General features: G+C 40.0%; 2 protein-coding genes across 3 annotated transcripts in view; one reads left to right on the forward strand and one right to left on the reverse strand.

Moving 5' to 3' along the window:
• Window positions 1-12,810, forward strand: part of AP3B1 (adaptor related protein complex 3 subunit beta 1) — a 580,418-nt gene that overhangs the window by 212,636 nt on the left and 354,972 nt on the right. The window lies entirely within an intron of this gene.
• SCAMP1 (secretory carrier membrane protein 1) overlaps window positions 1-12,810 on the reverse strand; it is a 72,049-nt gene that overhangs the window by 40,394 nt on the left and 18,845 nt on the right. For both annotated transcript variants that reach the window (XM_042848653.2, XM_005308344.5), the window contains 3 exons: window positions 10,710-10,787; window positions 2,453-2,557; window positions 2,041-2,152 (listed from right to left, as the gene is read on the reverse strand). In XM_042848653.2, coding sequence (XP_042704587.2) covers window positions 2,041-2,152; window positions 2,453-2,557; window positions 10,710-10,787 — 295 coding nt within the window. The remainder of the gene's footprint in view (window positions 1-2,040; window positions 2,153-2,452; window positions 2,558-10,709; window positions 10,788-12,810) is intronic.

Below are 12,810 nucleotides of genomic sequence, written 5' to 3' on the forward strand. Positions count from 1 at the left end.
ACCTGCATCTTAATTGCGTTTTTCAATATCGTTAAGCTAAATCCAGTGAGCTTTACACACTGACAAACACACATCCAATATACTCATCAAAATATACTCCAAGCATCTGGACTAGTACAGAAGAGATTAGTAAAGAAAATTAACAAGTAAGGAAATTTTCGCCTTCACTTGTGTCACATAATTCCCAATCTGCCATGCCTCTCATACCCAAATGATAAAACCTAACCTTTCCCCTTTTGATCCTTAGGGACTAATCTTTTCTCTTTCCAGTGATCCAAAAGAAGCCTTCAGATTCCTCAAATTTCTCAGAACCCTTGGTGCTCACTGCTGCAACATAAGAGAGGCATAATAAGAAACAGGTTCCTTGCATCCTGAAGCATGTCTGGGATCTCAAAATTCCCTGTTCCTTAAGATGCAGTAGAAAGGAATAAGACTGTTCTAAGGACTCGAAAAGACAAGCTGAGGGAATAAGGCATAGCAGACCATCAGTAAAATTTATCTGTGAAGAGGATGAAGGGCAATAGGTGGAGGGGAAATTTTGAAAAGACTGCATACAAACTAATGAATAAAGAAAACAATCGGGGGGGGGGGGGGGGGGGGAGATAGACGACAACTAGCAGGAGAAGAAAACCTAGATTTTCAAAAAAGTAAAGGTGATTATAGAAGGAAAATGTATCTGCAATTATTTGTCTTTATTAAAAAAATAGATCCCCAACTCCTGGGTCCTTGATTCCAACAAGTGACTGACAGGAAATTCCCCAAACATTTGAATTCTCAAGTCATTAAGCCGGCTGAGCCAACTGAGTTTTTACAGTGGCCTGTTGTGCTTCCAAATGACAGTTTATTTTCTGAGCACTTGGAAAATCCTGCCAGCCAAACGCTAAGGGCCCAGACCAGGTGCAAGAATCCTACCTTATGCAAAAAAAAATAAAGTCACACAAATTCAACATTGTGTATTTGTTGTTTTTTTCTTGTTTCAGTCTGAACTTTTTCTTTTAAAGCAGACCATTCCCACATCCAAACTTTCCAGCACAATGTCCAGGTTACAACTTGCCATTTTTATACCATGCTCCTCAGTAGCAGGTTTCTGCAATTAAAAATTTGCACTAGAAACACACATTTTGCTGCGCATCATACTTACTAAAAAGCAAAAACTAAAGACAAATGTACGGATAGTCAAATTTAGCAATGAGGTATATAGCAGGACATTGTCACCTTGCCACAAAAAAAAAAAAATCAAGCTTTTGTCTGAACTTTTTTTAATCCATTATTTTTACAATTAACACTCAAGATAATTATAAATAAATAAATAAAATATCAGAGAAAAAAAGTTATTTTCGCTTTTTTTTTTTCAGTTTGCATACTCTTCACATTGATAACATATCATCAATTTTACTGTGTCAGCTCTTCAATGAAGGAAACACAACTCCTCCATGTTTGTATAGTGACTAGCATAATGAGATCCTCATCAGGGACTCTGGGCACTACCAGTAATGGATAATTATCAGAACATTTCAATTATTTGTGGGCTTCTCCCACCCAGCAAAATAGGACAGGAAAAATATCAAAGATAGGAAAATTATTGTACAATGACAAATACTGGCAGAAAAGGAATCAGGCAGGTGTAGTATATAAAAGACTACTTTTAATTAATTTTTTAAAAATGTGAATGGTTTCAAGTAGTTAATGTTACTTTAATTTAAACCAAGAATAAAAACCAATAGTTAATACAGTTCCTCAGTTGGTTTCATTATAGCTGGTTGTGTACTAGGTGCATTAGGCATATATACTGATTCAACAAAAGATTATGTTACACATTTGCACTACAGAAGTTCACCTCAAAAACTAAGTGTGTGATTTTTTTATGCAGTCTTCTGAAAGGCAGACTTCTTTCCTGAATGAGATCCTAAAAATAAATACTTCAGACCTTTGTTTTAAACAGGCAAGCAGAAAACAGAACTAGTTTCTCAGAGAAACTCAGAATTTCAGAGTTTTAAAACTTAAATCTCTAATAAAAAGAACTAAGATTGTGATGCATACCACCCTGTCGATTGAGATTCTGCATTTCCCTTTCTCTGCGATCTAGTTCTGCTGCTTTTCTTTCTAATTCTTCTTGGCGCTTAAGCAGCTCAGCCTGGGCCAATGCATGCTCCTGAGGAAAAACAAGCACCGTTAGATATCAACAAATGCACAAACTTGGAATTTTTGTTCTTTCGTATATGTTCTTCAATTATGTTGCATTCTCAGTCATGAATCAAGATAGACTTGCTATTTTAATTAATAAATGCAACATCTTGTACCTAATTACAGCACGTGTTTCTGTAAAGCATAGCACTGATTATTGAAAGTAATGCTGCTTTATAAAATTAACATTGGCCTAAAAGAGTACTGTTATATATGCAATTAGAATTTCTTTTGCAATTAGCTCATTCCCAAAATGTTATACACAAACCTTTGCTATTTGTGTGTAAGCAGGAGGTTCCTCTGTTGGTTTCATTATAGCTGGTTGTGTACTCGGTACAGGTGCATTAGGTATTTTCACATTTCCTGGTGGAGGCTAAGAAAAGAAAGTGAAAATTATAAGGACACACTTTCACAAACAGATACTTTATACTATGGAAGACTGAGATTATCTACTGTATTTTTTTTAAAGGACATAATAGATAACCAAAAATTCTGTGGTAAGCTGCCTGCAGTAACGCTGATCTTTAGGAAAAAATAATTCCTTCTTCTATGATAAAATATTATTTATACAGTACATTACTTGCCAGAGATGCAACACAGCATTTATAAATAATTGTACACACAATACAGGAGTTTAAATTAATTCAGCTATGAACTGGGATAAGTGTAATTATCAGTTATGGGAAGCCCAGGAATTAGAAGTGACCTATTTATATAATAAATAAATAGGACAAGGACTATTTAACAATGATCTCTAGGACTTTTCCTAGCACAGACTTATGTCACCTATTGAATAATTAGTTAGGTAATATACCCTCCTATTCAATTTTTCAAATCTGAAGATAATTGTTCAGTGTTCATAGTCTATTGATTAATATCTCCATTAATATTTGCTTTTACAACTTATGAATTTCAGGCATTATAAGCACTTTTCAATTATTTGCATGAAGGACTGTTACAGTTTGCTTCTAATGGTTACAAAATAAGCTTTTTTGGTTGTGCTATTCCTATCTCACTAATTTCAATATCCCTCCCTCTTCCTCTTTATCCTCTATGCACCACAGAAAGAATGCCTTCATAGTCTCCCAGATTTCTGACAAAGATGGGACTTGAACTGACACTAGCCGGATAGGTTAAGGTCAAAGGACTACAGTTTATCCTCTGGAGCTATCCAACTGCAGTGAAAATTTTAATGTTGGAAACCTTTTGGCTCCTCTTTCTGCATATGTGCAGTGTAATCCTTTTACAACAGAACCTCTGAGTTGAACACCAGAATTACAAATTGACCAGTCAACCACACACATTATTTGGAACTGGAAGTACATAATCAGGCAGTAGCAGAGACAAAAAGAAAAAGCAAATACAGTACAGTACTGTGTTAAACGTAAACTACTAAAAAAAATTAAGGGAAGGCAGTATTTTTCTTCTACATAATGCTTTGTTCAGAGTTACAAACAACCTCCGTTCCCGAGGTGTTCGTAACTCTGAGGTTCTACTGTAGTTCATGAGCCTTAGGAACATTAGGCTTGAGCCTACCTAAAGATACAAATTATCTTGAATACCATTTTCATTTTTGCTCCCCCAAAGAGCTAGTGGGTGCCATGTATTCTCCAGGGGTATCCCTCAAGCAAGTGAGCCTCCTGTCCCAAGATTGGGGATCAAACCATGACTCTGATCTGGGAAAAATAGCGTTAAGAAATATAAGAACAGCCATACTGGGTCAGACCAATGGTTCATCCAGTCCAGTATCCTGTCCGACAGTGGCCAACACCAGATTATTCAGAGGGAATGAATAAAACAGGGCAATTATCAAGTGTTCCATCCCCTGTCCTCCAGTCCCAGCATCTGGCAGTCAAAGGCTTAGGGACACCGAAAACATGGGCTTGCATCCCTGACCACCCTGGATAACAGCTATTGATTAACCTATCCTCCATTAATTCATTTAATCCTTTTTTGAACACAGTTTATACTTTTGGCCTTCACAACATCCCCTGGCAATGAGTTTCACAAGTTGACTGACTGTTGTGTGAAGAAGTCCTACTTCTTTATGTTTGTTTTATACCTTCTGCGTATTAATTTCATTGGGTTATCTGTTTTTTGTGTTATCTGAAGGGGTGAATATGGAAGTGTTATTTACTTTCTCCACACCATTCGTGATCTTATAGACCTCTAACATAGCCTCCTCCCCACTTAAGCACCTTTTTCCCAAGCTGAACAGTCCCAGTCTTGTTAATCTATTCTCATATGGAAGCTGTTCCATACCCCTAATCATTTTTGCTGACCTTCTCTCTACCTTTTTCAATTTTAATATCTCTTTTTTGAGATGAGGCAACCAGAACTGCATGCAGTATTCAAGATATGGGCATATCATGGTTTTATATAGTGGCATTAGGATATTTTCTGTTTAATCTATCCCTTTCCTAGTGGTTCCTCATATTGTTAGCTTTTTTGACTGCTGCCACACATTGAGCATATGTTTTCAAAGAACTAGCCACAATGACCCCAACATCTGTTTCTTGAGTGCTAACAGCTAATTTAGACCTCATCATTTGTAGGTATTGTTGGGATTATGGTTTCCAATGTACATTACTTTGCATTTATCAACACTACTAAACTGTCAACCTTCAGAAAAAGCTAATACCCAACTCTTTTCATCAGTATCTCAAAGAACTATAGAAAGGGAGGTCAGGATTATTATCCCCATTTTACACATGGGGAAGCTGAGGCACAAAAAAGTTAAATGACTTGCCCAAGATCACCCAGCGGGCTAATAGAAGAGATGGGCTTAGAACCCAGGTCTCCCACATCCAAGTCCATGCTCTATGCACTAGACCAAACTGCCTTTCCTCAGACTCCACAATAGTGCCCTTTTGAGTCCCAACCATAATTCTGATTCCTAACTCATATCAGTTCTGGTGCCCAAAATTCAAGAAGGTTGTTAATAAATTGGAGAGGGTTCAGAGAAGAACCATGAAAATGATTAAAAGATTAGAAAACATGTCTTCTAGTGATAGACAGAGAGCTCAATCCTTTTAGTTTAACATAGAGAAGGCTACGGGTGACTTGATTACAGTCTGTAAGAATCTACATGGGGAACAAATATTTAATAATGGGCTATTCAATATAGCAGAGAAAGGTATAACGTAATCCAATGCTGGACGTTGAAGCTAAACAAATTCAGAGAGGAAATAAAGTGTACATTTTTGTCAGGGAGCATACTTAACCAGTGGAACAATTTACCAAGGGTTGTGGGGAATTCTTCATCCATGACAATTCCTAAATCAAGATTGACTGTTTTTCTGAAAGATATAGTCTAGGAATTATTTTGGGGAAGTTCTATGGCCTGTGTTATACCAGAGGTCAGACTAGATTAGGGGTAGGCAAGCTATGGCACGTGTGCCAAAGGCGGCACGCAAGCTGATTTTCAGTGGCACTCACGCTGCCCAGGTACTGGCCACCGGTCCGGGGGGCTCTGCATTTTAATTTAATTTTAAATGAAGCTTCTTAAACATTTTAAAAACCTTATTTACTTTACATACAACAATAGTTTAGTTCTATATATAGACTTATAGAAAGAGACCTTCTAAAAACGTTAAAATGTATAACTGGCACATGAAATCTTAAATTAGAGTGAATAAATGAAGACTCGGCACACCACTTCTGAAAGGTTGCCGACCCCTGGACTAGATGATCACAATGGCCTTGGTATCTATGAACCTTCTATGGATCATATCTGAGTACAGTAGCCAAGAGAACTAGAAAAAAACCTCAGATATTTTTCTGATCTCTCCCACTGGTGCAAGCCTCACTGAGTTCACTCTTTTACTATATAAAGTTTGAGATTATGTGTAGTAAAATATTACAAATAATAAACTAAACAACAGTCAAATAATGACTTGCCCAATCTGATAACTGAACATTACAAGGAACTCACCTCATGGGATCCATGAGGTATATTAAGTATCAAAGCTTGTTTTCAAGCATTGATTAAAAATAACCTTGTGTAAACACTCCAAGAATAATTGACATTTTTTGCCACTTCCTGTATAAATTAGCATATAAGAAATCAATTCTCCCTCTTGTTTACCAGAACTCCTGCACATATCTCTAAATAGACTTTACATTTACATTCAAATTTAACTATTCTGAACACATTCCTATTCTTTAACTGAAGCAGGTCACTAGTCTAAGAAAGTGGTAAGGGTGTCTATTTTAATTCAGTAATACTCTGTTGATATGACAAGTTATATAAATGTTATCAAAATATAAAGAGAAACCTCAAGAATATGTGATTGGAAGGTACAATCTGACCAAGATTGTTATTATTTATATTACACTAACACCTAAAAGCCAAACGAAGATCAAAACATCATTGTGTGCACAATACCCATTCATAAAACAGCTCCTGCCCCAACGAGTCTATAATTGAAATATTGTCGTCTAGACGTGGCTTCTGTTTGCATGGTACTTTATGTACCCTAGTCTACAGCTCTAGTTTAAGGTCACTAATTCTAGTCTTGGCAAGGCTGCAATAACTGCACATTTTACTGTCATGAGGTAGTATGCTAGTACAATATGGCTGACCAGGTATCTTTAAGACTATAGATTGTGGCTTTTAAATTTGTTCTTCTTATCTTGCATATTTGGTGTTCAAACATCTACTATCTTGATCATTGTTCAGTTTAGGAAGAGGACATCTGCTCTACTGGACATTATTGTCAACATGAGCTATTTAACATTATTTACAGAAAAAACTGATAATCTTTACTTGTTAGGGAAGGGATGTTCAAGGGAAACAACTTAGAGGAAAAGGATAAGGAAGAGCTAGATCTGTTCCAGAGTCATTGTTGCTGAAGTATGTGTGCGCGCCCAAAATATTTGTTTGCAGAACTGTGCATTTATTGTCTCTTGGGTTTTCATACCAATTAAGAGAAACAGTTCATAACTAAACAAAATCTAGAAAAATTGGCTTCCCCCCCCCCCCCCAAGACCATCTGCTCCAACAGCATTTGTCCAAAGACAGTAAGAGACACGACCACTCAATCAAAATATGAAAACCCACAGGAGCAATACACAGGCTCCAGATGGCAAACTCCGGCAACAGCAGAGGCATCAGTTTTGAAAACAAAAAGTGGGCATATGAACACAGAACCATTGAGGTTCACAGACATTGAGTAAGTGGCAGAGTATTCCCTATCTATTAGGCTGTGTAACCGGACCTCCATCCAAGACATCTATTAGTTTTGTTAAATGAGTTTTCATTTATATTATATTTTCTTTGGATTGGAGTTTTTAAAAAAGAAATTTACTAGCAGCTTCTAGATTCATTGACTACCATGTAACCTCTTATAACCTTGATTAACATCATATGACAGGGTCAAAAACAGGGCCAAGTGTCTTACCAAAACACCCATATATCACATTTTTATCAAAGGCATCTATTAAGCATTTTATTTTACAGGTGTTTAGTGGAAGTCCTGAAGCTGGGAAAGATTTAACCTTGCTTGTTAGGTATCACATAGACTGAAAAGAGTGGGGCTGAAAAAATGCCTGCTTTATTCGTTTATGCCAAGTATATCAAAGTAATTTAATAGAGCTAATTGAACTTTTAATTAACAAAAAAGAAATGGCCCTTTTTTCCTAAATGAAAATTTTCATGAGAAAGTTTTTTGGTTAAGAACTCCCAGCTTATTTTTGTTTGTTTAAAAAAATGCTGAAACTAGAAAGTTTCTGCCAAATATGTACAATTTATTTTTCCAAAAATCTCTACAATCTAAACTGGTTTAATTGACGTAGGGCTTGAGGGAAAACCAGAGCCCAGGACATAGCAAAGAGGCTTCCTGGAAAAGTAGTGGCAGTCTGAGGGACAGAGGAAGAAAAGACTCCCCCTGAATGTAAACTGGCTCTTTTAATCCACCTCTTTTCTTAAATCTAAAGTGAAATCCTGATCTTAATTAAGTCAATCAGCATACCCCAACTGAGAGTGCCACTGTGGCATCTTTCACCACTAACCAGAATTAAGAAATCTTTCTAAATAGAAAAACAGATTTCTAACTGAAATTTCCTGGGACTTGATTTAGTAAGGACATCTGTGGTTATACACTGTCATGATAGCTATTGTAGAAGCAGAGAAAGAACTGACAGGAAGGGGATTGCAATGCATGACAGTTTGTTAGCAAAAGTCAGGCTAACTGTAACCCTAATAACGCGAGATTTGTAGAACCGAGGATTGTGTGAGGCAAGTGGGAAAGAACAGTGTGAGAAGTTGTTGCGACTTTGTGTAGATAATGTGTAGATAATATGGAATGTAGACTAGAGTCTAAATAAGTGAGAAAAATAAGATATCAGGATGACCTATGTATAAACAAAATGCAGCTGTTGCTTATTATTGTCTGTAACAAACAATTACAGCAAGCATTTATACCTTTTATCCGTAGAGAGACCTGCCAAGGAGGGGGAGACCCTGTGTCCTAGTGCACTCTCTCCCTCTACGCAATTGCAAGAGAAAAAGTATCTGACTTTGCTGTACCTAATCAAAAGAGTGAGAACTGTGTTTTTCTCCGACTCTATACAAGATACATTTCTTCATAGCTTCCTACTATAATGAAGCTGAGCATGTTTGTTACTTGCCTTTAGCAAGAAAGCCTGTCAAGGAAAAAGTCCCTCCAAATAAATGCTGCTGCTGTTGCACTTCAGGTATAACATCTGTATAAGAATTAGTTTTAAATAAAGTATTCATAAACATCGACATCTCACAGATCCTAAAATGAACAACTGGGCTAATATCTGTCACTAAACTCAAACTTTCCCTCTCCCTTAGCACCCTCCCCACCACAAAAAAAGGACATTACTCTAATTTTGTTATACGACTGGCATCTAGGATGAGGCCCATCTGGATTCTTTGGATATAAGCTCTCATATGCCCAATTAAGGGCTATTTTAGCTCATCCCTTCGATAGAACAGATTCAGAAATTAAAGTGCATTTTATAGTCATACAAGTTTACAACAACTGCATAGCTATAGCTCTGGAATTCTCAAAGAGGAAGAATATGAGAAAACTACAGATAGCTAGATTAATTTTGCATATTTTCCTGTACAGTAACTCCTCAAAGTCGTCCCGCTTAACGTTGTTTTGTTGTTACGTTGCTGATCAATTAGGGAACATACTCATTTAAAGTTGTGCAATGCTCCACTCTTACGTTGTTTGGCTGCCTGCTTTCTCCACAGCTGGCAGCCTCCCTATGCCCCGCCCTCCACCCCCCAGCACCTCCCGCCCGCCAGCAGACCCCACAGATCAGCGCCTTCCCTCTCCTCCCCCTGCCTCCTGCCTGCGGCAATCAGCTGGCTTGCGGCGTTTTGGAGGCAGGAGGGAAGGGGGAGGAGCGAGGACTTGGCACGCAGGCTCCCCCTCCCTCTCCTGCCTCCTGAATGCCGCAAGCCAGCTGATTGCCCCAGGGAGGAGGCGGGGGAGAGTGAGGGGGAGCCTGCGCCAAGTCCTCGCTCCTCCCCATTCCCTCCTACCTCCTAAATGCCGCAAGCCAGCTGATTACCCCGGGCAGGAGGGAGGAGCGAGGACTTGGCGCGCCTCCCCCCGCCTCCCGATGCAGCAATTAGCTGGCTTGTGGTGTTTAGAAGGGAGGGGAGGGAGGGGGGAGGAGCCAGGACACAGCATGCGACATAAAGGGGGGAGGAGGGGGAGAAGAGGCGGGTCAAGGGTGGGGGCTTGGGGGAAGGGGTGGAGTGGGCGGGCTGAGGGTTGAGCCCCCCACCCTTGGTGCTTGCAGAGTAGGGGAAGCTGCCCTGGAATCTAACACCCCCCCCCTTCCCCCATTTACATTAATTCTTATGGGGAAATTGGATTCGCTTAACATAGTTTCACTTAAAGTTGCATTTTTCAGGAACATAAACTACAATGTTAAGTGAGGAGTTACTGTACTAATCTATGTGGACCTGCAGCAAGACTGCTATTCCAATTCTTGGCTTCTCAAAAAAAAACAGACCACCAAAACTGTCTGACAGTAATACAAGATAGATGAATATCAACCAGAGAATAAGATGTTAAATTAAATTGTAAATAAAATAAAGTCAGATTTTAACCTAGGACTGAAAGATTAGTGCATAAAGTCATTATACCACAGAATTTCCTTTAAATAGTATTTTAAACTTGCCATTTTTTGTTATGACAAGTTGTATAATATTGCTTTTACATGTCAGCAATATCGAGCACTTTTGTGCAGCCACACCAACATAGGTGCACACATACTGATTCTTTCCAGGTAATTTTTGAATAGCCATGATAAGACAAACTAGCAACAACTCACATGCTTAAGTCCCACTGAAGTCCACCCACCTGACAAATCCACCACATGTTATTAAGGGCCTACTTTATTTATATATCTTCTGTTTTCCCTCATTAGTCCTTCACATTCCTAAGAGTGCAACTTCCAAACTTTCTGTAAAATAGTTTTCCAAAGAACGCTCAAAAAAATAAGAGCATATTAAAGAAATAAACTAATGTACTTACTGTTCTGGAATCTGAGAAAGGATTGTACTCATCTAATCCCGGTGGAACATTTCTTGTCACTTGTGTAACCGAAGGATCCTAGAAAAGAAAAGTTATGTAATAGGTGTGCATACATACTAAAACTAGTGACAATGCCTATACAAAGAGTCGAGACATTCATCATGTTAAATTTTGTTAGCGGTATACAATTGCTTTCCCGATCATATACATTCTGAGCCACAACCATGCTCTCACATCAGCTTTCATAAAACTGCTCTGTTATACATTTCATGAGCTGACAATATTAAAGAAATTACTTAGGAAAAAAAGATAAGGAGAGCCTGATTGTGAGTCCAGTTTTACTTAGGATCTTTTCCCAACATATATCTTAGGGTATGTCTACACTACGGGATTAATCCGAATTTATATAATTCGGATTTGAAAAACAGGTTGTATAAAGTCGAAATGAATGCGGCCACACTAAGCACATTAATTCGGTGGTGTGCGTCCAAGTACCGGGGCTAGCGTCGATTTCTGCACCGTGGCACTGTGGGTAGCTATCCCATAGCTATCCCATAGTTCCCGCAGTCTCCCGCGCCCATTGGGATTGTGGGTTAAGATCCCAGTGCCTGATGGGACAAAAAACATCGTCGCAGGTGGTTCTGGGTACAGCCTCACCTCCTCCCTCCCTCCCTCCCTGCATGAAAGCAACGGACGGCAGACAACCATTTTCGCGCCTTTTTTCCTGGGTGGGTGAACACACTGCAGACTCCATACCACGGCAAGCATGGAGCCCGCTGAGCTCAAGACAGCAGTCATGAATATTGTAAACACCTCGCGCGTTCTCGTGGAGTTTATGCTCAGCCAGGACCAGAAAAACGAGGCGAGGAGGCAGCGGCGGCGGCAGCGCAGCGACAAGCATGATGAGGACATGGACATGGACATGGACACGGATACAGAATTCTGTGAAACCACGGGCCCCGGTGCTTTGGAGATCATGTTGTTAATGGGGCAGATTCTATCCATGGAACGCCGATTCTGGGCAAGGGAAACAAGCACAGACTGGTGGGACCGCATAGTGTTGCAGGTCTGGGACGATTCCCAGTGGCTGCGGAACTTTCGCATGCGTAAGGGCACTTTCATGGAACTTTGTGACTTGCTTTCCCCTGCCCTGAAACGACAGAATACCAAGATGAGAGCAGCCCTCACAGTTGAGAAGCGCGTGGCGATAGCCCTGTGGAAGCTTGCAACGCCAGACAGCTACCGGTCAGTCGGGAATCAATTTGGAGTGGGCAAATCTACTGTGGGGGCTGCTGTGATGCAAGTAGCCAAAGCAATCACTCAGGTGCTGCTACGAAAGTTAGTGACTCTGGGAAATGTGCAGGCTATAGTGGATGGTTTTGCTGCAATGGGATTCCCTAACTGTGGTGGGGCGATAGACGGAACCCATATCCCTATCTTGGCACCGGAGCACCAAGCCACCGAGTACATAAACCGCAAGGGGTACTTTTCAATGGTGCTGCAAGCACTTGTGGATCACAAGGGACGTTTCACCAACATCAACACGGGCTGGGCGGGAAGGGTTCATGACGCTCGCGTCTTCAGGAACACTACTCTGTTTAAAGGGCTGCAGCAAGGGACTTACTTTCCGGACCAGAAAATAACCGTTGGGGATGTTGAAATGCCAATAGTTATTCTTGGGGACCCAGCCTACCCCTTAATGCCATGGCTTATGAAGCCGTACACAGGCAGCCTGGACAGGAGTCAGGAGCTGTTTAACTATAGGCTAAGCAAGTGCAGAATGGTGGTAGAATGTGCATTTGGCCGTTTAAAAGGTCGCTGGCGATCATTATTGACTCGCTCTGACCTCAGCCAAAGAAATCTCCCCATTGTTATTTCTGCTTGCTGTGTGCTCCACAATCTCTGTGAAAGTAAGGGGGAGACCTTTATGGCGGGGTGGGAGGCTGAGGCAAATCACCTGGCTGCTGATTACGCGCAGCCAGACACCAGGGCGATTAGAAGAGCACACCAGGAAGCGCTGTGCATCAGAGAAGCTTTAAAAACCAGTTTCATGACTGGCCAGGCTACAGTGTGAAATATCTGTTTGTTTCTCCTTCATGAA

Source organism: Chrysemys picta, chromosome 6, assembly GCF_011386835.1.
Source record: "Chrysemys picta bellii isolate R12L10 chromosome 6, ASM1138683v2, whole genome shotgun sequence".
NCBI classification, from domain to species: Eukaryota; Metazoa; Chordata; order Testudines; family Emydidae; genus Chrysemys; species Chrysemys picta.